This window comes from Oculina patagonica, chromosome 8, assembly GCF_052425735.1.
Source record: "Oculina patagonica isolate OP01 chromosome 8, crgOcupat, whole genome shotgun sequence".
Taxonomy (NCBI): domain Eukaryota; kingdom Metazoa; phylum Cnidaria; class Anthozoa; order Scleractinia; family Oculinidae; genus Oculina; species Oculina patagonica.
In genome coordinates, this window is record NC_135765.1 from 17,193,453 (window position 1) to 17,221,311 (window position 27,859).

The window sequence follows — 27,859 nt, forward strand, 5'->3', positions numbered from 1 at the left end:
TAAATTCTAAGGTGCGGTCTGCGGAATCGGAATCGGTCTTCAAAAACACCAATTATGATGTCATAAGTTTTTATTTTCGACAATTTTTCCGAGCACTTTACGATTATGAAGGCCTGAAAAAGGCATATTTCAACTTGCAATATCTCTGCAATTCAATGTCCAATTACTTTAAGAGGCCGTCTTTCTAAAACACCCACTCAAATATGTGTCAAAATTAATTTTGCCTTAAAAACTCTGGCAACCTAAAGACTTTGCCAAGGCTAGAACTGAAACATATTTAGTTTGATTCAAAATTACTTTCCGGCGCGTTAGGAGCCATCAAATATTTTGCCCCTTCGGGACCCGCCACAGCGTCTGAATTTAGAAAAATAGGCATTTTTCGAGCCGCTTTCAAATATTTTACTTGCATCCAACACCGTCAATTTTAATATCAAATTGTTTATAAACATCTCTAGTTTTGTTAGAAAGTAGCAACTTTTCCCTCGAATTATCTGGAAAAGCGAAATCAAGGATATAATGACCACTACGGATCAGCATTGAAAAAAGGTTGAAAAAATGGCCTTGATTTCAGAAGCGAATATTTCAATTTCGGGACGTAGATGATAACTCTACTCTACACAGTCGAAAAGTGTAGTCCTTTATCTGCTAAAGTGTGCAAGAACACATGTACGTTTTCAGCGTACATGGTAACCCTAGCGCCTTGTAAACGCTCTGCTAGGGATAACTCGCCTACCCGGGACAACTTTATTTTGGTTCCAAGAAGCTAAATATGTTTAAACATACCGACAAAAACAGCGAATTGTGACCAAGAGACATTGTGTTTATTAACAATTTGTCTTATTTTTGCACTGGAACGGAATTCTTTTTGAATAACAGCTTCTTACGACAAAATTTTACAAGGTTAACTGAAGCGTAACCGGTGTAAGTTGACCCGAGTAGTAGGGTTACCCTACCAGCGAATTTTTACTTGTAAACCCAGGCTATCTTCTAACCCTCTTGCTAGCGTAACCCTAGCACTAGGGTTACCCTACCTGCTTGTAAACAGACCATTAATAAACACATGGGCAAAAAAAAAATCGAACTTTCTGTTCATTTGACTTTTAATTAATTTGCTACAGACAAGTTTTCCACCTGAGTGTCGAAGGTAATTTGCTTTTACTTTGGTTTTGCATTACTACGCTTATTGATTGGCTAAAAATATCGCGTCACTTTCTCTGCCAATTAGAAGAAAAACTAAAACAAATTGTGAGTTTACTCGCGCACGTTTTCGCGCGCTTAGTGACGACTACATGTAATAACTTCGAGCTCTGATAGGGTTACTGAATTACAAGTGTCTCTTGTGACTGTTCAGAGTATTTACTTTGGTTTTACGACACTCAACTGGGTGTGGGAGGGGTCTCAAAGGCCAAAAATTAAGTAAATATTAACCTCTTAGGATTACATTCCGGAGGGCTTATTTCGGAAAGATTTTAGCGTTTGAGATTGATTGTGTGCGTTATGATGACAGAATCCAAACTGACACTCACCTATGTCAACAGTGCAGTTCCGTCCAGTGTAACCAGGCATGCAGTTACAAGTGAAGTCATTAATTCCATCTACACATGTTGCCCCGTTTTTACATGGCTGATCATTAAGTTTGCAGTCGTCGATATTAGTCTGACAGTATATGCCTGCAATGAAAATAAACAAACAATCAAAAACGTTGCTGGACTCTGTGGATGATCACAGCATCCTTGTCTCATATGATTTTTCTTCGCCCTTTACTAATGTAGCCGTGGATGAAACAATTGAAATTCTGGCTGGAAAGGCATTTAAAGATGACTGGTTCAACAAAGAACATAATCTTAACCTCGCAAAAGGATATCCCTTCAATATCGCTACCAAGAACCAGTTATTTAATTCAGTCTATTTGACGGAAGTCTATGCGAGCAAATTGATGACCTTGCAATGGGTTTGCCATTGGGACCCCTAATGGTCCCTAATGGCCAACACATTCATGTGCAGCATTGAAGATCGACTTCAAGGCCAAGGTAAAATGCCTAAATACTACAAACGCTATGTGGATATCCACTGAGCATAATTATGCCTGATAAATGAAATCCATGGATAAAATCCATCCTTCAGTCAACTTTACCACGGAACTAGCCGAAAACAGAACACTTCCTTTTCTTGGAACAGAAATCATCAAATGCAATTCCCTCCTGGAAACAAAGGTGTACGAAAAACCAACAGACACCGGAAACCAAAGCCATTATTATTGTGCTAATTATGTCTTTTGTATATTTTAGTTTATCACTTACATGTTGTAACGCTTTAAGGTTAAATTTACATATTTTTTTATCACTCTTAGCATTTCCAGGAGTAAGTTTTACCTATATATGCTAATTTCAGCCGATCTAGCTTTTTTAACTTGAAAATGACCTCAAATATGTCTAAACTTCGTTTTTTATCGCTATGTTTTATCTTTAAATGTATTTCTGAGAAATCATTGATTTGAATATTGTATAGTCCAGCAAAAAAAATAGATAAGTGAGGAGCTCCGCTTTTAGGTTTGTCTGTTATAAAACTACATATATACAAGATACCTTTTCATATTCGTATAACTCAAAACAGTCAAATATAAGAATTGATGTAAATTTTGGCATACACCTTTACGCTTTATGATTTACATCACATCACTACCGAACTGGTGATAACAATTGATTTTCTTTGGTCTAATCAATCCATTGAAATATATGAACTTATAATTACCTTGGCATTCATCAATGTCTATTTCACAGGACGTACCATTGAACCCAGGATTACAAACGCACGTATAGTCGTTAATACCATCAACACAAGTTCCATTGTTACATCTATGTGATGGACAGTCGTCAATATTGTTCTCGCACTGCGTGCCATTAAATCCTGTTACACATGTGCAGTTAAAGCCACCAATCAAATCAATACATGTTCCATTGTTCTGACAAGGGCTTGATTGACACTCGTCAATTTCCAAGTGACAGAACTCTCCATAGTATCCTACGGGACACTGGCAGGTAAAGTTATTGACACCATCGATACAAGACGCGTTTGTAACACAAGAGTCATTTTTGCAGTCATTGATGTTAACCAAGCAATCGTCACCTTCAAATCCTAAGATGTAAAAAAGGTTATTTTTATTGTAATGTGACTTTCATGTAGATGCACCGTATATACTGTACTTGCTACTTACTAATGTAAGCAAACCACTCCCTGTCCTTTTCAATGCCCTGCCCATTTCAAGAACCTGCATCTTATGGTTGACTTTTGTAATTTTATTTACAAGAACAAGATATATATTAAATTAATTATGCTACAAGCTGCAGTTGTGACTATTAACTTTCACACAATTCTAAAATAAACCCTAACTTCAGGTGAGCTTATTTTCGAGAGGACCTATAAAATTTGCGTTTCAAAAATGTTTGAAAGTTTTTAGGTGCATACAAGACTACCACATAGTAATTTAAACTCTATTTAAAACGATATGAAACCAATAACAAGTTCTACAATTGTTAAATGAACATTACAAGTTTTATAATTCAGGCTTAAAAAGAAAAGTTTTACCTTTTGTCAAGAGCTATTTAACAAGTATTCGCCTCAGGCTCAGTGATTATTCAACTGAATTATCACTGAGCCTGAGGCGAATAATTGTTTTAGTATAATGTTCAGAGGTGAATATCAAAAACTGCAAAAACAGTAGAAAACACGAAAACAACAAACACAAGTGCTCGCTTGCATACGTGTAAATCTGTTTAATTCATCGATCGAAATCGTAATTTACACTCAAGTTTTGCAATAAAAGAAATAAAAAATAAATTTTTTTTTTTGGTGACTTCTGAGCAATTTCGTGAATCCTCTCGAAATTACTAGCTCCGGGGAGAAGAGAAGTGTTTTGCCAGTCGATCTGACTGAGTACATGACAGCGTGTGATCTCCAAAACCACCATGTTAACGATCAAGTCTAATGCCTTGAAAACCATTTTTTTAAATATTTTCGGTCCAAAAGCCTTGGTAGTTTATTTGAAAAATTCCCAAATGTTTTAAATATCCAGGACTTGGAGTGATTTCTTTTAAATAAGAGAAATTTTCATTCAGCAAATGCCACCATGTTCACTAGCCTGGATGGCAAACGTGGCATGGCTTAGTAGCCACACCTTGAGATGAATATTATTGGAAGGATTTTTGTGTCTGAGATTATGAGGGAGTTATTTTAGGTTTGGAAGTGGGGCTTATTTTTTCACATTTTACGGCATTTTCTGCATTTTGTGTTAGGTAATAGCTGAGCTACAAATATGTAGGGTGCGACTGATTTATAACTGGAACATGTGCGCTATAAGGAATACTAGCAACCTCAGTACAGTTGTTAGACATTATGTCTATTCATTGTTCGTATTTTGATTTCCCCAGCACCTGATCAAACATAGCTGAACTTCTGAAGTACAGGTGAACCTCACTGCAATGGCTGCCTTATTGCCGTGATGAGAAGGGGGTTTTTTTATTGGCTAAAAAGCTATGTTTTATCAGAGTACAAAACATAGAAAAGTCATGTTTTATTGTTTTTCGTCAGCTTTCCTAGCCTGCGTTGCAGACGAACAAAACCCCGGACGGACTATACCGGGGGTTTGTTCGTTTGCAACGCAGGCTACAACTTTCCTCGAGAAAATTCGCTCTGGATGGCGGAAAACATTTTCTACGCAGAAGTCCCCGACGAAATTCTCGCTAAAGCAGCGGAAAATGCTAAAGTTAATAGTTGTAACTTAGAAAGGAAAGGAAAAGAAGAGAAAAAAGCCGGAAACCGCTTTTTGGAACTTTCTGAAGACGACCTGGACAAAATCGTCGTTGGGATTTCAAAATATTTGAAAGTAAGCACACAACAAGAAAAAAACAATTATCTTTTCAACTGAGAGCCATTTATTACAACTCTGCACATGTGTAACAATTTGCACCGAGAAACGTAAGCAAATGCAACGATAAACGACATAACTGAACAACAACATTAACAAAATAAACATTTAACAAAGAGACAATTTCAGTGTTCCGTTTAAATAAAAAAAGTTCAATGTTTTTTCCAGACTGGTGCAATAACAGTGGCGTGGATAAAAAACTCCCAAGCTGAGCGACGTGAGTCGACCAGATTTTGGGGTTTGGGGGGGGGGATGGCGAATTGTACGGTCGCCCATCATTGCTTGCGATAAGAAATGCAATTAAACGGTTTTTAAATAATCCTCCACAAAATTGATACAAAAAAATAGCAAAAGCAAACTAAATGATCAATTTGAAAATTATATAATTAAGATCCAGAAGAAAGACGGAAAAGAGAACGTAAAGCATAAACCAGCCATACCTCCTGGCGATCTCCGTAAGCTGAGCGCTTCAAGCATAATTCACGGCGGTACTCTGCTTGGCCTCCTACGCAACGCATGGTTCAACATTTAGCGTGCTTTCTAGAAAAAATCCTGTTAGAGCTAAGATAGGTAACGGGTATCCTTTCTTTTCACTCAAATAGACCTCAGACAATCTTTGACAAAAGTAGTTGACACATTGACTTCGCTCTGCGGTATTTATGACGGAATATATCTTAAGAACGGCGCGTAATGATTAATCGGTTATAACATAAATTTATTTCTACCATCTGTTGTTTTCAATTGTCCAATCGGCATTGATGCTGTATTAATTGGTTTCTAATTAGAGGCCATTAACGAATTTGACGATAACGCAATCAAAGGGTTAAAAATGGAATAAATTGAGGCAAAATGTTTACCGCTGCCAATATTGATGAAGTAACTCCTGCATTTACCTGCTTATTTATTTAGCGTGCTTTCTAGAAAAAATCCTGTTAGAGCTAAGATAGGTAACGGGTATCCTTTCTTTTCACTCAAATAGACCTCAGACAATCTTTGACAAAAGTAGTTGACACATTGACTTCGCTCTGCGGTATTTATGACAAATTTAACACTAGTTTTTAAATTTCATGACTGTCTGCTAAAATACCCCCCTCCCCCCATCCAATGTTGTAAAATGGTAGCAAAGGACTCCGAGAAACAAACTACAACATTGATTGGGGGGAGGGGGTTGGAAAGGTGGGGCAAAAGAATGGAATTGGTCCATATAACAAAAAATAAGGGCGTAAATTAACAATGGGTCAACACTTTTGTCAATGATTGTCTGAGGTGCAAAACGGAATATATCTTAAGAACGGCGCGTAATGATTAATCGGTTATAACATAAATTTATTTCTACCATCTGTTGTTTTCAATTGTCCAATCGGCATTGATGCTGTATTAATTGGTTTCTAATTAGAGGCCATTAACGAATTTGACGATAACGCAATCAAAGGGTTAAAAATGGAATAAATTGAGGCAAAATGTTTACCGCTGCCAATATTGATGAAGTAACTCCTGCATTTACCTGCTTATTTCTGATGTGAAAATGGTTTAAAAAGAAGGAAATTATGTTGAACTAATTACACGTTTCCTAGCTTTTGGCATATAGCATAGAGGTGTCTGAAGACATTTAACTGCGAGGAGGTCACGCACGCAAATCATCGTTCGAGACGACCAAAGAAATACAAAGCCCGTGTTTACTGCCCATTTCATTTCCAAATGCCAGTTTATAGAATAATGAAAGAAATTTCACCGTTAGGCGAATAACTGCTATGTCAAAGTAACAATGCGCTTATGCAATGTAATATACCTTGTGACATATCCAACGCAGTTAGATAAAGCGTGACAAGTGCGCGTGACAGCTCCAATTGTTGTTGCCCTCATGTTTTATTGACGCTTGTTTTAAGCATTTCTTAAACATGAAAAGCTAACTTAAGATACGGAAGTCTTCATTGTCTCTTTTTCTACTATAAACAGGCTTCAGCGAGGCCAAAAGGTGTCTACCTTTTGAAACTTCACGGTTAACCACGGTTAACCATCAGTAAACAAAGAACATTCCTGATCCTTTCTAGACTGATGGTTAACCGTGGTTAACCGTGGTTAATCGTTCAAATTTACACATTTTCGCCAATTGCGAGACCAAGAAACATTCTAGCGATATAATTTTGACAAAACGTCATTTATCTCTGGTTTTCTTAGGGAATTTCAGCGACAAATGGGAGTATTTCCTAGCCTCGCGATATCGTAGATCTTGTTAAACATTAATCTCCACCGCCAAGGAATTTGGTTTCGCGCTCTGGATCTGGTGGAGAACGTGTATTGCTGCTTTTTCTTAAAATAAGCCGGCTGCTTTGTAACAATGAAACGAACATAGTTGACTGGAGTATCACTGCAGAGGCCCCGCTTAACACTTTTAAACAAGAAAATGGATAATACGACCCTAGATAGTCACGCGCTAAGAACCACGCACGGGATCTCAACCCGTTTTGTCTTTGCTTTCTCAACTGAAGACATTATTTTTAACTTCAAATAATCAAAACTACTCTCATGCCACACATTTAGCGTGCTTTCTAGAAAAAATCCTGTTAGAGCTAAGATAGGTAACGGGTATCCTTTCTTTTCACTCAAATAGACCTCAGACAATCTTTGACAAAAGTAGTTGACACATTGACTTCGCTCTGCGGTATTTATGACAAATTTAACACTAGTTTTTAAATTTCATGACTGTCTGCTAAAATACCCCCCTCCCCCCATCCAATGTTGTAAAATGGTAGCAAAGGACTCCGAGAAACAAACTACAACATTGATTGGGGGGAGGGGGGTTGGAAAGGTGGGGCAAAAGAATGGAATTGGTCCATATAACAAAAAATAAGGGCGTAAATTAACAATGGGTCAACACTTTTGTCAATGATTGTCTGAGGTGCAAAACGGAATATATCTTAAGAACGGCGCGTAATGATTAATCGGTTATAACATAAATTTATTTCTACCATCTGTTGTTTTCAATTGTCCAATCGGCATTGATGCTGTATTAATTGGTTTCTAATTAGAGGCCATTAACGAATTTGACGATAACGCAATCAAAGGGTTAAAAATGGAATAAATTGAGGCAAAATGTTTACCGCTGCCAATATTGATGAAGTAACTCCTGCATTTACCTGCTTATTTCTGATGTGAAAATGGTTTAAAAAGAAGGAAATTATGTTGAACTAATTACACGTTTCCTAGCTTTTGGCATATAGCATAGAGGTGTCTGAAGACATTTAACTGCGAGGAGGTCACGCACGCAAATCATCGTTCGAGACGACCAAAGAAATACAAAGCCCGTGTTTACTGCCCATTTCATTTCCAAATGCCAGTTTATAGAATAATGAAAGAAATTTCACCGTTAGGCGAATAACTGCTATGTCAAAGTAACAATGCGCTTATGCAATGTAATATACCTTGTGACATATCCAACGCAGTTAGATAAAGCGTGACAAGTGCGCGTGACAGCTCCAATTGTTGTTGCCCTCATGTTTTATTGACGCTTGTTTTAAGCATTTCTTAAACATGAAAAGCTAACTTAAGATACGGAAGTCTTCATTGTCTCTTTTTCTACTATAAACAGGCTTCAGCGAGGCCAAAAGGTGTCTACCTTTTGAAACTTCACGGTTAACCACGGTTAACCATCAGTAAACAAAGAACATTCCTGATCCTTTCTAGACTGATGGTTAACCGTGGTTAACCGTGGTTAATCGTTCAAATTTACACATTTTCGCCAATTGCGAGACCAAGAAACATTCTAGCGATATAATTTTGACAAAACGTCATTTATCTCTGGTTTTCTTAGGGAATTTCAGCGACAAATGGGAGTATTTCCTAGCCTCGCGATATCGTAGATCTTGTTAAACATTAATCTCCACCGCCAAGGAATTTGGTTTCGCGCTCTGGATCTGGTGGAGAACGTGTATTGCTGCTTTTTCTTAAAATAAGCCGGCTGCTTTGTAACAATGAAACGAACATAGTTGACTGGAGTATCACTGCAGAGGCCCCGCTTAACACTTTTAAACAAGAAAATGGATAATACGACCCTAGATAGTCACGCGCTAAGAACCACGCACGGGATCTCAACCCGTTTTGTCTTTGCTTTCTCAACTGAAGACATTATTTTTAACTTCAAATAATCAAAACTACTCTCATGCCACACATTTAGCGTGCTTTCTAGAAAAAATCCTGTTAGAGCTAAGATAGGTAACGGGTATCCTTTCTTTTCACTCAAATAGACCTCAGACAATCTTTGACAAAAGTAGTTGACACATTGACTTCGCTCTGCGGTATTTATGACAAATTTAACACTAGTTTTTAAATTTCATGACTGTCTGCTAAAATACCCCCCTCCCCCCATCCAATGTTGTAAAATGGTAGCAAAGGACTCCGAGAAACAAACTACAACATTGATTGGGGGGAGGGGGTTGGAAAGGTGGGGCAAAAGAATGGAATTGGTCCATATAACAAAAAATAAGGGCGTAAATTAACAATGGGTCAACACTTTTGTCAATGATTGTCTGAGGTGCAAAACGGAATATATCTTAAGAACGGCGCGTAATGATTAATCGGTTATAACATAAATTTATTTCTACCATCTGTTGTTTTCAATTGTCCAATCGGCATTGATGCTGTATTAATTGGTTTCTAATTAGAGGCCATTAACGAATTTGACGATAACGCAATCAAAGGGTTAAAAATGGAATAAATTGAGGCAAAATGTTTACCGCTGCCAATATTGATGAAGTAACTCCTGCATTTACCTGCTTATTTCTGATGTGAAAATGGTTTAAAAAGAAGGAAATTATGTTGAACTAATTACACGTTTCCTAGCTTTTGGCATATAGCATAGAGGTGTCTGAAGACATTTAACTGCGAGGAGGTCACGCACGCAAATCATCGTTCGAGACGACCAAAGAAATACAAAGCCCGTGTTTACTGCCCATTTCATTTCCAAATGCCAGTTTATAGAATAATGAAAGAAATTTCACCGTTAGGCGAATAACTGCTATGTCAAAGTAACAATGCGCTTATGCAATGTAATATACCTTGTGACATATCCAACGCAGTTAGATAAAGCGTGACAAGTGCGCGTGACAGCTCCAATTGTTGTTGCCCTCATGTTTTATTGACGCTTGTTTTAAGCATTTCTTAAACATGAAAAGCTAACTTAAGATACGGAAGTCTTCATTGTCTCTTTTTCTACTATAAACAGGCTTCAGCGAGGCCAAAAGGTGTCTACCTTTTGAAACTTCACGGTTAACCACGGTTAACCATCAGTAAACAAAGAACATTCCTGATCCTTTCTAGACTGATGGTTAACCGTGGTTAACCGTGGTTAATCGTTCAAATTTACACATTTTCGCCAATTGCGAGACCAAGAAACATTCTAGCGATATAATTTTGACAAAACGTCATTTATCTCTGGTTTTCTTAGGGAATTTCAGCGACAAATGGGAGTATTTCCTAGCCTCGCGATATCGTAGATCTTGTTAAACATTAATCTCCACCGCCAAGGAATTTGGTTTCGCGCTCTGGATCTGGTGGAGAACGTGTATTGCTGCTTTTTCTTAAAATAAGCCGGCTGCTTTGTAACAATGAAACGAACATAGTTGACTGGAGTATCACTGCAGAGGCCCCGCTTAACACTTTTAAACAAGAAAATGGATAATACGACCCTAGATAGTCACGCGCTAAGAACCACGCACGGGATCTCAACCCGTTTTGTCTTTGCTTTCTCAACTGAAGACATTATTTTTAACTTCAAATAATCAAAACTACTCTCATGCCACACATTTAGCGTGCTTTCTAGAAAAAATCCTGTTAGAGCTAAGATAGGTAACGGGTATCCTTTCTTTTCACTCAAATAGACCTCAGACAATCTTTGACAAAAGTAGTTGACACATTGACTTCGCTCTGCGGTATTTATGACAAATTTAACACTAGTTTTTAAATTTCATGACTGTCTGCTAAAATACCCCCCTCCCCCCATCCAATGTTGTAAAATGGTAGCAAAGGACTCCGAGAAACAAACTACAACATTGATTGGGGGGAGGGGGGTTGGAAAGGTGGGGCAAAAGAATGGAATTGGTCCATATAACAAAAAATAAGGGCGTAAATTAACAATGGGTCAACACTTTTGTCAATGATTGTCTGAGGTGCAAAACGGAATATATCTTAAGAACGGCGCGTAATGATTAATCGGTTATAACATAAATTTATTTCTACCATCTGTTGTTTTCAATTGTCCAATCGGCATTGATGCTGTATTAATTGGTTTCTAATTAGAGGCCATTAACGAATTTGACGATAACGCAATCAAAGGGTTAAAAATGGAATAAATTGAGGCAAAATGTTTACCGCTGCCAATATTGATGAAGTAACTCCTGCATTTACCTGCTTATTTCTGATGTGAAAATGGTTTAAAAAGAAGGAAATTATGTTGAACTAATTACACGTTTCCTAGCTTTTGGCATATAGCATAGAGGTGTCTGAAGACATTTAACTGCGAGGAGGTCACGCACGCAAATCATCGTTCGAGACGACCAAAGAAATACAAAGCCCGTGTTTACTGCCCATTTCATTTCCAAATGCCAGTTTATAGAATAATGAAAGAAATTTCACCGTTAGGCGAATAACTGCTATGTCAAAGTAACAATGCGCTTATGCAATGTAATATACCTTGTGACATATCCAACGCAGTTAGATAAAGCGTGACAAGTGCGCGTGACAGCTCCAATTGTTGTTGCCCTCATGTTTTATTGACGCTTGTTTTAAGCATTTCTTAAACATGAAAAGCTAACTTAAGATACGGAAGTCTTCATTGTCTCTTTTTCTACTATAAACAGGCTTCAGCGAGGCCAAAAGGTGTCTACCTTTTGAAACTTCACGGTTAACCACGGTTAACCATCAGTAAACAAAGAACATTCCTGATCCTTTCTAGACTGATGGTTAACCGTGGTTAACCGTGGTTAATCGTTCAAATTTACACATTTTCGCCAATTGCGAGACCAAGAAACATTCTAGCGATATAATTTTGACAAAACGTCATTTATCTCTGGTTTTCTTAGGGAATTTCAGCGACAAATGGGAGTATTTCCTAGCCTCGCGATATCGTAGATCTTGTTAAACATTAATCTCCACCGCCAAGGAATTTGGTTTCGCGCTCTGGATCTGGTGGAGAACGTGTATTGCTGCTTTTTCTTAAAATAAGCCGGCTGCTTTGTAACAATGAAACGAACATAGTTGACTGGAGTATCACTGCAGAGGCCCCGCTTAACACTTTTAAACAAGAAAATGGATAATACGACCCTAGATAGTCACGCGCTAAGAACCACGCACGGGATCTCAACCCGTTTTGTCTTTGCTTTCTCAACTGAAGACATTATTTTTAACTTCAAATAATCAAAACTACTCTCATGCCACACATTTAGCGTGCTTTCTAGAAAAAATCCTGTTAGAGCTAAGATAGGTAACGGGTATCCTTTCTTTTCACTCAAATAGACCTCAGACAATCTTTGACAAAAGTAGTTGACACATTGACTTCGCTCTGCGGTATTTATGACAAATTTAACACTAGTTTTTAAATTTCATGACTGTCTGCTAAAATACCCCCCTCCCCCCATCCAATGTTGTAAAATGGTAGCAAAGGACTCCGAGAAACAAACTACAACATTGATTGGGGGGAGGGGGGTTGGAAAGGTGGGGCAAAAGAATGGAATTGGTCCATATAACAAAAAATAAGGGCGTAAATTAACAATGGGTCAACACTTTTGTCAATGATTGTCTGAGGTGCAAAACGGAATATATCTTAAGAACGGCGCGTAATGATTAATCGGTTATAACATAAATTTATTTCTACCATCTGTTGTTTTCAATTGTCCAATCGGCATTGATGCTGTATTAATTGGTTTCTAATTAGAGGCCATTAACGAATTTGACGATAACGCAATCAAAGGGTTAAAAATGGAATAAATTGAGGCAAAATGTTTACCGCTGCCAATATTGATGAAGTAACTCCTGCATTTACCTGCTTATTTCTGATGTGAAAATGGTTTAAAAAGAAGGAAATTATGTTGAACTAATTACACGTTTCCTAGCTTTTGGCATATAGCATAGAGGTGTCTGAAGACATTTAACTGCGAGGAGGTCACGCACGCAAATCATCGTTCGAGACGACCAAAGAAATACAAAGCCCGTGTTTACTGCCCATTTCATTTCCAAATGCCAGTTTATAGAATAATGAAAGAAATTTCACCGTTAGGCGAATAACTGCTATGTCAAAGTAACAATGCGCTTATGCAATGTAATATACCTTGTGACATATCCAACGCAGTTAGATAAAGCGTGACAAGTGCGCGTGACAGCTCCAATTGTTGTTGCCCTCATGTTTTATTGACGCTTGTTTTAAGCATTTCTTAAACATGAAAAGCTAACTTAAGATACGGAAGTCTTCATTGTCTCTTTTTCTACTATAAACAGGCTTCAGCGAGGCCAAAAGGTGTCTACCTTTTGAAACTTCACGGTTAACCACGGTTAACCATCAGTAAACAAAGAACATTCCTGATCCTTTCTAGACTGATGGTTAACCGTGGTTAACCGTGGTTAATCGTTCAAATTTACACATTTTCGCCAATTGCGAGACCAAGAAACATTCTAGCGATATAATTTTGACAAAACGTCATTTATCTCTGGTTTTCTTAGGGAATTTCAGCGACAAATGGGAGTATTTCCTAGCCTCGCGATATCGTAGATCTTGTTAAACATTAATCTCCACCGCCAAGGAATTTGGTTTCGCGCTCTGGATCTGGTGGAGAACGTGTATTGCTGCTTTTTCTTAAAATAAGCCGGCTGCTTTGTAACAATGAAACGAACATAGTTGACTGGAGTATCACTGCAGAGGCCCCGCTTAACACTTTTAAACAAGAAAATGGATAATACGACCCTAGATAGTCACGCGCTAAGAACCACGCACGGGATCTCAACCCGTTTTGTCTTTGCTTTCTCAACTGAAGACATTATTTTTAACTTCAAATAATCAAAACTACTCTCATGCCACACATTTAGCGTGCTTTCTAGAAAAAATCCTGTTAGAGCTAAGATAGGTAACGGGTATCCTTTCTTTTCACTCAAATAGACCTCAGACAGTCTGAGGTGCAAAACGGAATATATCTTAAGAACGGCGCGTAATGATTAATCGGTTATAACATAAATTTATTTCTACCATCTGTTGTTTTCAATTGTCCAATCGGCATTGATGCTGTATTAATTGGTTTCTAATTAGAGGCCATTAACGAATTTGACGATAACGCAATCAAAGGGTTAAAAATGGAATAAATTGAGGCAAAATGTTTACCGCTGCCAATATTGATGAAGTAACTCCTGCATTTACCTGCTTATTTCTGATGTGAAAATGGTTTAAAAAGAAGGAAATTATGTTGAACTAATTACACGTTTCCTAGCTTTTGGCATATAGCATAGAGGTGTCTGAAGACATTTAACTGCGAGGAGGTCACGCACGCAAATCATCGTTCGAGACGACCAAAGAAATACAAAGCCCGTGTTTACTGCCCATTTCATTTCCAAATGCCAGTTTATAGAATAATGAAAGAAATTTCACCGTTAGGCGAATAACTGCTATGTCAAAGTAACAATGCGCTTATGCAATGTAATATACCTTGTGACATATCCAACGCAGTTAGATAAAGCGTGACAAGTGCGCGTGACAGCTCCAATTGTTGTTGCCCTCATGTTTTATTGACGCTTGTTTTAAGCATTTCTTAAACATGAAAAGCTAACTTAAGATACGGAAGTCTTCATTGTCTCTTTTTCTACTATAAACAGGCTTCAGCGAGGCCAAAAGGTGTCTACCTTTTGAAACTTCACGGTTAACCACGGTTAACCATCAGTAAACAAAGAACATTCCTGATCCTTTCTAGACTGATGGTTAACCGTGGTTAACCGTGGTTAATCGTTCAAATTTACACATTTTCGCCAATTGCGAGACCAAGAAACATTCTAGCGATATAATTTTGACAAAACGTCATTTATCTCTGGTTTTCTTAGGGAATTTCAGCGACAAATGGGAGTATTTCCTAGCCTCGCGATATCGTAGATCTTGTTAAACATTAATCTCCACCGCCAAGGAATTTGGTTTCGCGCTCTGGATCTGGTGGAGAACGTGTATTGCTGCTTTTTCTTAAAATAAGCCGGCTGCTTTGTAACAATGAAACGAACATAGTTGACTGGAGTATCACTGCAGAGGCCCCGCTTAACACTTTTAAACAAGAAAATGGATAATACGACCCTAGATAGTCACGCGCTAAGAACCACGCACGGGATCTCAACCCGTTTTGTCTTTGCTTTCTCAACTGAAGACATTATTTTTAACTTCAAATAATCAAAACTACTCTCATGCCACACATTTAGCGTGCTTTCTAGAAAAAATCCTGTTAGAGCTAAGATAGGTAACGGGTATCCTTTCTTTTCACTCAAATAGACCTCAGACAATCTTTGACAAAAGTAGTTGACACATTGACTTCGCTCTGCGGTATTTATGACAAATTTAACACTAGTTTTTAAATTTCATGACTGTCTGCTAAAATACCCCCCTCCCCCCATCCAATGTTGTAAAATGGTAGCAAAGGACTCCGAGAAACAAACTACAACATTGATTGGGGGGAGGGGGGTTGGAAAGGTGGGGCAAAAGAATGGAATTGGTCCATATAACAAAAAATAAGGGCGTAAATTAACAATGGGTCAACACTTTTGTCAATGATTGCAGCTTTAACCCGCACATCATCGTGTTTGAATAAAGCAAGGTTTTTATTTGATTTGATTTGATTTGATTTGATCCATAACAGTACTGCATTAATCAATCCCTCGGCTGCTAGATTATGTGTAGTTCATAAAAAAAATGAAAAACATAAATATTAAACATTCAAAACAATTCTTGTACAATTGTATGTATTGCCAGATACAGGAATAAGGTGAATGAGTGGAAAATATACCTCCATGTTGACATGGGTTACTTCGACAGTCATCGATATTGTCGTAACAGTTCTTTCCATTGAATCCTGGCTGACAGATACACTGATAAGTTCCTCTGTGATTATTACAAGTAGCATTAGGATGACAGGGTTTTATAGTTTCACATTCATTAATGTCGACGTCACATGTTGGTCCAGCATAGCCAGATCCAGTGCAGTTACAAGTGAAGTTGTTTATTCCATCGAAGCAGGAGCCATGTTTACAAGGTAATGCTGCACAATCATCTATATTTTCGCTACATCGTTTTCCTTTAAAACCTTTGGAAGAGACGATAAAAATCATCAACTAAAAATAAGGATAAATTATGACAAATATTATTGTACATTTTTCTAACAACATGTTGATTTTCATTGGTTTCAAACATACCATGCACTCATTCATTTATTAATAGCAATAAATTGATAAACTTGTCTAAGAGCAATTTTCATTTGATCTTGAAAATGTGTTTTGGTTAGAGTTCAGCTTTAGTTTGACGTATCAAAGGTTGAAAATTGAAACTACCTCGTAAGGTAGTTTCAATCATGATCAGACTAATCATGTTTCAATCATGGTTCGGACAATGCACTGCCTGATGTGAACAGTTCTGACAACGAAACATGTTTCATTCGTGATCAGATTAATCAATCATGTTTCGGCCTAATGTGAACGAAGCTATAGACACAGTTGACATAAAAAAAATTCTGCGAGGGAAGACAGAACAGTTACTTAAAGTTTCAGCATCACAGAGAAAATTCCCCTTTAAAAATTGCAGAAAAACCTTAAGGGGTGGAATTCACCAACCGCCCCCACCACCTCTCCCACCACCACCATCACCACCCTTGTACGTACCACTAAAATCTCTTTTTGTTTTACGGTAGAGCGTGTCAATGAAGATGACCACCTTGTAATTAAGGTCACCTGTTTGATCGAAGAAAACTTACAGTGCAGTCAGTCATTTGTTTAATAAGAACCCCTTTAAGGCCAAGTAAAAAAAAATGTTTCTCGTCCGGATTTCTATCAAAAAGAGAGTTAGTTCTTTTTTTTATTTCGGTTTTTTTTCTTACCTGTGTTGTTCGAATAACGATGTTTTTTCTTCCATCGTCAAATTATTCAGAAGTGAACTTGCAAAATAAATTGTGCAAGGTAACTGTCCTATCCAGTACGGACCTAGCGAACCAGGGCTTTAAAATTTTGGTCTGCGTTCGTATTAAAACGCAGACAAAAGCCATGTCTTACAGAATTTTTCAACTACGTCCAAAGTGAAGTAACGCTTGCTGGTTTTTGTTCTTTCCAATTTTTTCAATAACAAATAATAAATCAAAGGCTCTTCGAGCAACCTCATGGTAATTCGATGAAGTGCCGACCTTCGCATTTTTTCCAAAGAAATAAGCGTCCAATAATGTAACGCAATTTCACTTTATTACTAGCGTTCAATACTAACGTGACACGAGATGACGTGACACGAAACAAAAACGTGCTGTGGATGTCGTGTGAACTAAAACACGTCACACTGCAAGCGCAATAATACTTTTTATAATTTAAGCGTAACTGCATGTAGCTTATAGCTGCCATCAATAATGTCACAATCTCACTTAATTTGCCTTTGAATGTTTTCTTGCGTCAATGGGTCATTGATAGGTTTTTTTTCAAATAAGCGTTCAAACATGTCACTTTTTTTGCGGCATTGATGGTCCGTGCTCTCAGGTTTCGTAGCGCGATTTCTATTTTTTCACCACAAAATATTTTAGTGTAACCTTTGATCCTTAGGACTGATTAATTATATTGCGAAAGGGTAAGCAAAGACCGCTTGGACGTGTAAATATTTACGAATACTCTGTGGTCTGTATGAATGAAGTATTTATTTTTGTGTAAGTCAGGTGTTTGGCTCGAAGGGGGGAACAAGTTGTACAATTTACCCAGAACATGTTGAATATTTTTTTTGAGTTTATTTTGGGAATCGAAACGTAAATTGCAAGCACAGCAACAATGTGTCAAGGCACGGGATATATGTCAACGCGCCAGGGGAATAACTTGTGCAGTTAGATTGCTCTAGCTCGTCGGTCGACGCTGAACGGAGAAATACAACGGGATGGCCTTAGTCTACATTTTATTGGCGTGAAGTGGACCATATTTTATTGAACATTCGGAACAAAATAAATATTTAGATGCGTTAGCAGGCCTTTATGCTTTACCCAGCCAGACATGTTGTTTAAAGCAAAAGATGACGTGGTGAAGGAAATTCATGTCACGCACACTCCGTGACTCACACAAACATGACTTGTGTGTTTATGAAGTGACTGCCTTTGTAAATATTTTTTAGTGTTAGTTTGTTGGAAGGTATTTTTAGCAGCATGAATAACAGCCAAGCATACTTATTCTGTAAGATGTAAATAGGTAGCGCTGTTGTCTCTAGTTGAGCCGAAACTTGATAGTTTTTTTTTCCTTTTAAACTCCAAGTTCACTCCTTGACTGGTCCGTGATAGACACTACGGACATAGTGTAGTGTCAATTAATTCATATTTCATTCCATTGAAAATAAACATTTCTTCAAGTTTTGTGTGATTTAAGTGTAATTTAATATTTTCTTTAATGTTCCCAACCCATGAAGTCAAAACAAGACAACAAGTTCAGTGGGAGAAAAGGGGTAAGGGATGAAGTGCTCGAGTTGCCAATCAGAATCATCAATAGGAATCATGCAGGGTACATGTATCACAGGTTAGTTGGTTGGCAACGAGAGACTGGAATCCTCTCCTTCCTTTCAGGAAGCCCTAGTTCCCAAGAACCTGGGGTCCTAATCTCTAGGACCCGTGGGAACAAACACAACCACATGCCCTGGTTCCCAAGAACCTGGGGTCCTAATCTCTAGGACCCTTGGGAACGTTCCCAAGAACCTGGGGTCCTAATCTCTAGGACCCTTGGGAACAAACACAACCACATGCCCTGGTTTCCAAGAACCTGGGGTCCTAATCTCTAGGACCCTTGGGAACAATCACAACAACCAACAACAGCAACACTGGGGGTCCCCACTATAAGGGGAAAGTTGACCCTGTGAGGCTATGGGGCAAAAGGGCAAATGGTACAGAGCACTTCATCCCCTCCCGTGGTTTATTAACTATAAGGAAAGACAATGCTTAATTAAGATGGTCTAAAGCTATTGAAGAAGTTCAGAAGAGACAGTAATCGAATAACAGAATGGTCGAGTTAGTGTATGCCAGCTCGACACTAAAGCTAACGGTTACATGTATATCAATATCTCAAAAGCAGACACATTGCTCAAGTCCAACAGCTCTAAGCCTGAGTAAGCATACAAAATGGTAACAATATAAAAAACAATTCTGTAAGCAGGCATGCTGCTTAAGTCCATCAGCTCTAAACGTAAGTTAGCATCCGAAATGGAAATAATAATAATTATAATAATGTCTATAAATACGGGCTTGCTTCTTTAGTCCATCAGCTATGGCTTACGTTTGTAAATAATAATAATAATAAAATAAACACCCTCAACATAGCCGGATATGTGCGAGATGAACATTGCCTACATTTTTACAAATACTAAGCTAAAAGAGAACCAAAGAGGGTTGGGTGGGTGGGGATTATTGTGAAAACTCTTCTAGGGAGCTCAGAGAATTTGAAGTAAAACTACTCAAGTCTAGATAAAACTGCATGGCCTTGATTGACATAATAGAAAAGGGGGCGATGTGATTGGCCAGCCCAAATAGCGCATCACACTCTAGAAGTGAATTTGACCTTTGAATGTAACGCAAGAGTGATAGTCTTGCAGCATATTGCGTGACAGATCTGCATATTTGAATAGAGTGATCTTATGACTTCTCTGAACTCCTTTCATGGTTGTCACATTAACTTTAATTTATATTACATGTAAATTGGCATTTATATTACATATAAATTTGCTTATTAAATTAAAGGGCATTTTTACACTGTAATGACATCGCACCTGTCATTTTACTTTAATTTATTTTCTGTATCTACATCCATACTTAAATCAATAACAGACCAAAAATCTACTCCGCAAAGAGACGAACAGCAGCACGTCTTAGCACGAAAAAATATCCTTTGTCATTTGCGTGTATAACAGCACTTCTCAGCACTTCAATACGAAAAACATGTCCTTTGTCATGTGCGCGTGTATAACAGCACTTCTCGGCACTTCAATACGAAAAGCATGTGCTTTGTCGTGTCACATTTACCGAACAGCTTCCGAACGATTGGTGAAACCTTAAAGTGCATTTATATATCCTGCTTGTCTTGTACAAAAATACAACAGAGGAAGGAACGCTTAGTACCTTTTCTCCAGGATGGTAAAGTTGCATTCTTCCTGCGCCTGATCGATTCTCCGTTGTCCAAATGAACTGATCTTTCTGATCAAACAGGTTCAACAACCTTTGCTTTGAAGCCCATTTCTTTCCACTTGAGTATTTTCCGGAACATTTCCTCTTCGTTTGTAAGGTCTACCAAGGTGTATTTAGATCGAGGATGAAGCGAAAGGAACGAAAAACCACCTTTGAGAATTTCGGCCTGACATGCCATTTTGAATGTTCATCTCTGCACTCAAGCAAACATTTGGCCTCTATCCCACCCCCCAGATATATGAACAGAACACAAGGGCGGGGAGGCAGGGGAAAACCGGACCTTTCTGTCAGCACGTTTACCGTTTAATGCATGAATTAATTGCGGTTTTATATCGGAATGGAGTGAGTGAGTGAGCCCATGAGTGAAATAAATCGTCATTTTTACGACTGAATTTATTCAGGAGTATTGTGGGTAGCCTTGGTTGGTCGGTTTTCGGTTGGTCCATCATCTGTAAACTTCTCATTGCAAATCCGCTGACCAGCAGATATACTTGAAGAAAGAGTGTAGCAAGGCGGCCGTATAAAAGCGGCCGTATAAAGGCGGTCTTTTAAATTTAAAGGGGTTTACAAGAAAAACCAGAAGCAAAGAAACAAAATATGGCTGACAATTACGTGAAGAATTAAGTAATCGACCGCCAAAAAAGTGAACATTGAGAGCCAGTAATCTGCATTAATCGATCGATGACTTTCGTGTCAATCTTTCGAGCTAGCGTAGTACATGTAGTCGAATGTAGGAGCATTCGAAAACTAAATCGGGTTTCACATAAGCTTCATAAGCGATGGATCTATCTAGAAACCAGAGCGTTGGCTAAAATCGAGTGCGTGGCTGCTTGTTCCCAAGAAAAGGAAAAGCTTTTCAGATGAAACAGCACAATATTACATTTGTACCTGAATCAGTCTAATATATTTTTTTTACAGCGTTATTACTTAACAGCCTACATGTAAATTATTCTGCAATGCATACCTACGGAGCGATATAATAAACAAACCATTTTAGTGCTATGGGTTAAAAAAAGAAAAAAAAAAGGAAAAAAGAAAAAAACTCTCCCCTCTGGGATTCGAACTCGCGACGTCTCGATCCGCAGTCAGATGCCTACCCGACTGCGCTACTTAAGCGCACTTAGTCACGTGAGACGAAAATATCTCATATCAATGTAATTGACATTCCGCCGTTTATCTGTTATCATGTGCATCAAAGGAATGTTTGAATCACCTGCTGCTCATAAATTTGCAAGGAATGAAAACTAAACTTTAAAACTTGGCAAAAAAATTCAGTCGTGGCTCGAAGAGCTCTTTGATTAATACCTCATTACCATGAGGTAAAAAAGAAAGGCGGCCGAAAAGAAAAAGCGGGCAGGGACAAGAAACATTTGTTTTTTTTTTTACTTGGCCCAATACAACTGCCGATTAACCACAATTTTATGGCAGGAACTGAGGTGGTCATATCAACGAGGTTTCTCTGTATTTACTTAAAATGTAGTCAACCTACCTGTGGGGCAATCACATTTGAAGTCATCACTTGTGAGCTTAGTACATGTTCCACCTTGCTCACATGGAGAGCTGTCACAAGGGTTAAATTCAAGTTCACAGTTACGACCAGTGTAACCAGGAACACAAGTACATGTGTAGTTGTTCTTGTCGGCAGTGTCATGACAAACGCCTCCATTCTGACAGGCATCAGTGTTATTTTTTAATGTTTTATTGCATAAAGATCCTAGGTAGATATCACACAGTCGGCCAGTCCATCTTGGTCCACAACTACAGCTGTAGTTATTGATAAGGTCAATACAAGTGCTGTAGTTATGGCATGGAGCTCCAGCACAGTCATTAATATTCACTTCACAGTAATATCCATTAAATCCAGAGGGGCATACTGAAAACCAAAACAGAGAAACGAAACATTTAATCCTTATTGTTATTGCTATCCTGCATTAACTGGATCAAGAATTTCTACCATCTTTTCCGGACACTAACGATTTCAAACACTCAGTAGAAAGCGACCAGAGAAGACAGCTGAAATGCAAGATAGTTTTTCCACGAGTGTCTATAAGATTTTTCTCGGCGACTTGATATACACATTTCACCGCCCGACATTTTAAGCGAGTGGAATTTCTGTAAATGCATGCAATGAAGTTTCGTTCAAAAAGTTGGTACTGCACGGCTCGTGAAGCAAAGTAATTTTCACTGCAAAATTTATCCATACCAAGCCAATTTTCTAGTGCGTGTACCATTTTACCAGAGCCGTGTCAAGCATTTTCTGGGTCCTTAAGTAACGAATAACTGCCATATGGCTGGAGTTTTAGTTTAACCTAACGTTCACTTTCATTGGTTGTTTCATGATCACATGAAAGATAAAATACAGTTTGAACCCTGAGGAGTCTCAGTAGTTCATATAGTGTGGTCGCTAGATGAGAGAAGTTCTAAAAAGGGACATTTGATGGTGACTGACGTTTCGACAACGTGAGTTGAAGTCACCTTCAGAGTCCAGGAAACTCTTGTTGTCAGTCGATGAAGTTATCAGTCTGGTCCGTTGATACTGATTGGTCATATTTCACCGTGGTGCTACTGATCCTTACTGTTAAAAAACAAAAAATATATATATATATCGTATATAGTGGAATTATGTTCAGACTAAACCATTGCTGCGAATCCTGAAATTTAAACGTCCATCTAGAAAAGTATTAGATGTTGCATTGAGCAGATACTGCACATGGATAGATTCAGTTTCTGATCAGTAAATAGAAAACAAAATAAGCATAAAACCAATCAATCTGAATGCTGTGAATGCAATGTTTGCTCTCATTTTAGATCAGCTAATTCCTCTTCAAGCAACAATAACCAATATAACCATCCTTTCATTTCAGTACTTCAAACCTAACATTAAGGTCGCGGGGGACACCTTAGGCTCATCATTATGCATTTATTTAAAGCGTATGCACGAAGTTCAACGACTGACATCGAGAACTTTACGACGAGATATTTGCATACAAATATGAGCACGCGCGCGTGATTTGATGTGTTTGCGTCTGGAATTGTTTGTCTCTTTGAAAACGCATTGTTCTCATCATAAAAGCGTGGAATATAATTACCATAATTACCATTTTGAAACCGTTTTTTTGATCGGGACACCTTCGGAAATCTCAAAGTTTGGACTTTTCCGACAATTTTGTGGCAGAGAATTCAGCGCGGATATAGAACTTCATGAGCTGCCACTGCAGAGAGGTAAACTAGGAATACTGTAGTGTGTCATAACAGAGGCGGAATTTTAAAAGAGCGCTTTTAGAAAGAGGTAGAAGGCATTCAATTAAAATTTGCGCATTTAAACCGCCATAACTTGCTGGAAAACTTTAAATTAAAAAATCCGCTTCTGTTATGACACTCTAGAGATATTGACTGATTAGTTTTTGTCAAGATCACAGTGTGCTGTCTCCTACTCGTTCTACAAACTCTGCCACGAACTCATGTTCTTCCCAATTTGGCAGTGTCGTGGCTATAACATCACCGTAGGTACAATCTACCAAATAAAAGATGACATACATAATCTTTTATCATTTCTTTATGTCTCTGTAAAATTTGAGCTTAATCGCACCCATAACAGCCGAGGAATAAGGGTTTTAAAAGATGCAGGTCAAGCAAAATTTCGCTTCATGAATTTATTCATGCTGTCATATCCCCCGCGACCTTAATACTGGAATAAAGATCTTTGCTTTCAATCAACTAACCATAAATTAAGAAAAACATGCTAATCTGAAATCACTGACCTTTGGCTGGGCATCCCAGTTGGTTATCAAGCGTGCAATTTTGCTTAATGTTCACAGAGGTGACTGTATTTCGCAATTGAATATTTCTTCCACTTATAATACATCCAACAAATCCTATTCCACCAGAGACAGGAGTGCCAGCAAATAATGGGCCTGAATTTACAAATCCTAAAATACTGTTTGGAATGTCCACAGATAATGTTGTTAATCCAGTAAGGATGAGTGTTGAATTTATTCCTCTACTGCCAGCAGTAAATTGTACTTTATGAATAGTATTTTGGTCCACGTCTTTGCCTAACGTAATTGAATCCTGTATGCCATTAATTTTCCAATTCATTTCAAGGTGACTTGCAATAAGCAATACTGGTGTAACAGAGTAGTTCACTGCTGTGGGAACCACTTCAAGCCGAATAAAACCATCATTAGTCCCCTTTTGATCAAGTAAAACACCACCGCTGCAAGTTCTAAAACTGAAATCGAATCCACTCTGAAGAGGTATAACCCCTGATGACACTAGCATCTGTGATGTGGCATTGAAGAAAAACTTGCTGCACGCTCCTAAAATACAATAGACAATTACACCATTATCGACCATTATAAAACATGTTCAAACAAACTTTATTCGATCACCACAAATTTCCTGATTAAAAGTAAGCATTCATGCTCTATTGCATTTTATGGTGTTCAAAGCATTTGGAGATCGTAAACATAGTGTCGACACAGCGACTTTTAGATCGCACGGCCATATAGCCTCCTACGCAGACGCTCTTTGGGCTCGTTATACGTCCCCCCCCCCCCCCCCCCCTCCCAAGAACGTCTGCTCAAACCAGCTGCCACTTGCGTTTTAAGATCCCAAAGAGCGTCTGTGTAGAAAGCTAACGGCCATGACGAATTGCACAGTCAGTCGAAATTTATTCTTCTTTAGACCGGGGCTGCTTACTCCAACACGAACGATTGTCCACAAGTCACCAACGATCTAACAAAGGATTCGTAGTATATCTTTTGTTCCGCTCTATTGCCTAACTTACTGACTCGCTTGACAATCCATAATAATTATAATCATGATCATAACAATAATAAAAATGAGGATGACAACGACAACGTTGATGATGATGATGATGATGATGATGATGATAGCAATTCAAGAGGATACAAGGCTTAAGGAAAAGGAAGACAAAAAGATAGAAAAATATCAAGACCTAGCTAGAGAAATAAGAAAAATGTGAAATAGGGGTCCAATCCATGACATGACATGAGTAGTTCTTGTCATTCACTCAGGAAATTATATTTAAACAATTATTATTCAAAAAAATATACATGATGTCCATATATGGTAATAAAGTTATGGCTATCAATCATCTGTACATAACAGATATCCTGCGATATACGTAGGTTAACTAGGGTACCAAGATTTTAAGCAGTGTTTTTCTCTCATACAACTCAACGAGTGAATAAATAAATACTACACGAAGCACTGTAAAACTGAAGTGGTATTTGTTTATAGTAAAAATGCTGGAAGCGAATGTCCTCTCATCCTCGGAGACCCAGGGGCAGTTAGTAGGGCGAGGGAAACGCGAAAATGCAAGTAAAAAATAGCGCGAAGCTGCGGGGGAAAAATCGGCATATTAAAGTTGGAGCGACTGAAAGGTGCCCCTGGGGAAAGGCTCTTACCAGACCAATTCAAAAAGCTCTCTTATTACTGCCTCCTGATTGGGCAGAAAAATATTTTGTATTCCCTTTGTATTATTCTGCCCAATCGGCGACCAGCCGGACGAACTACAGTCCTTTTGGTGTGTTCTCATACGAAGTATGTACAAAAAGCAAGCTCGCTCGCCATATCTGTCTTGCTTGCTCGCCAAGAATTTGCTCGGAAAGGAAAGGTTTCGGCTATTGTCTCCCCTGGTCGAAAACGTCGAAAGTCTGTGACGGCCATGCCCGCAAAGACACGGCGGACTCTTCAGATTGGGGTCGATCGCAGGCATCGTAACACTTGCATGCTGTTTACGAGTTTTAAAAGTTTGTGCGCGATATGTTTTTACACTGCTGAAATGGATGTTTTCGCGCGAGCAATCATGAAGTTTAACCACAGTATTCATGATTGAACTGTTGATAATTTATAAATATATTTTCCTAGTATTCTGCGGCCGAAACTCTTTAAAATACTTTTAACTGGCGCAGATTTTAAAACCCTGTATATGTTATCACAAATTAAAGGGCATTGCTTGGGTACTAACATCATCTGAAGAAAACACGTACCATAAAAATAAAAGGTTCAATGACTTTTATGTTCAGCAAATCGTAAACTTAACATGTCGTGACTTTTAATTAAAATTTGTCTGGCTCTTTCAGCATCGTATAAAATTATTTTCCCGTGAAGATCGGCAAACCGTCCAGTTTTATTCGGTTTACAAGAGCAGGACACTTGACATTGAAGTTAAAGCCTCACAAAAAACTTTTAAAATGTATTTGTTGTAGAAAAAAGGTAAATTTGAGCGATTTTCTGCCGGCATAAAATTAATTCATCGCAGATCGCTCGTGCGAAACGTTGTCAGGCACTTCAACTTCAAACGAGTATTTTGAAACTCTGGCGGCTAGAATCGCTGGAATACTCTCGCCGCTGCTTTGTTTTCTTGACCTGAATTTCAGACATCATCATGGCGTTGGAGCAACGTGTCATTTTCCTTCTGAACTTGCAAACTTGGAATGTTCAGTCGCGCCAAAGCTGAGAATTTTGTTCTGATGTTCGCAATAACATTGTCTAACTCGCAACGCAATTGGCTACCTCGTAACGTATCGGTAGTTTCCAACTTCGCAACGCGGTGCGGAAATGATGTGCCATCCGTCATCCTGACTCATCGCGCCAGTAGGCGCATAAGGCCGTAATCAACTGTAATAAACTGTTATTATTTATTTCACTTGAATTGTTATCGTTCTTAAAATCCACAAACTTCTAAAAATACTTTCACATTCATTTATAATTTCACAAAGCTTCATAATGACAGCCACAATTAATTTTTCCCCGTCAAACACATAACATATCTAGCCTGGGAATAACAAGATATAACAAATTCAAAGAAGCGATGAGGCAATTTTGATCTTTATTCTACCCACTGCATTTGTATGAAATGCTGGTAATTAGTAATTTTGAAAACTGTATAGCATGAAAACACGCACGTTTTCCTTCACTATTACGAATCGACTCGCTCAATTTCCACACATGTATTTTTAAAAGCGACGAATGGTGGCTGACTAAAACTCAACGTCCCTGGAAACGACCCTGAAACATCTATAACATAAATAACATCATTCTAACTTCGGACACACGTTTCATTTTGAAGCAACCGTGACTTAGACAACGGAGTCTGGCAGCGCCAAAAGCAAGACTCCATCAAAAATCTTCGTTTCTTGTTACGGTCTGCGACGAGGACGAGAAACGTCCTCAGTCAACTTTTCCAATATTTTTAGCAGTAATGGAACGATTGCCGCATATAAGTACATTAATTAGGTGATATCATAACTTTCTCGTGTTTTCTAAGTGATAATATCAAAGGAACAAACTTCTAAATTCTTCCCAGTTCGATCCTCTACTCAACTTGATTCAAATGAACCCGAGAACGACCGCAACACACCAACAAAGCAATTGACGTAAATGACTTAAGATCTAGCTTTCGCTGTTGCGTAGTTGCGTAGCTATACATACCCTGCGAACATCCAGCAACGACGACCAAAAACAGATATGTTAAAACTTTGTCTTGCACCATCTTGGTAAA

The 27,859-nt window shown here is 38.3% G+C and overlaps 1 protein-coding gene and 1 long non-coding RNA gene across 2 annotated transcripts; both read right to left on the minus strand.

Annotated features, from left to right (window-relative positions):
* Positions 1–2,545: 2,545 nt before the first annotated feature.
* Positions 2,546–27,859, minus strand: LOC144662811 (uncharacterized). The gene is made up of 5 exons (XM_078523757.1): positions 27,790–27,859; positions 24,090–24,647; positions 21,818–22,201; positions 15,940–16,236; positions 2,546–3,135 (listed from the first exon to the last, which is right to left on the minus strand). The coding sequence occupies exons 1-5, from the start codon at positions 27,848–27,850 to the stop codon at positions 2,666–2,668; spliced, it is 1,770 nt and encodes a 589-aa protein (XP_078379883.1). The 5' UTR covers positions 27,851–27,859; the 3' UTR covers positions 2,546–2,665.
* Positions 18,585–19,338, minus strand: LOC144662874 (uncharacterized). Its single transcript, XR_013572546.1, has 2 exons — positions 18,914–19,338; positions 18,585–18,849 (listed from the first exon to the last, which is right to left on the minus strand). It is a non-coding gene; the product is annotated as an uncharacterized LOC144662874 (long non-coding RNA).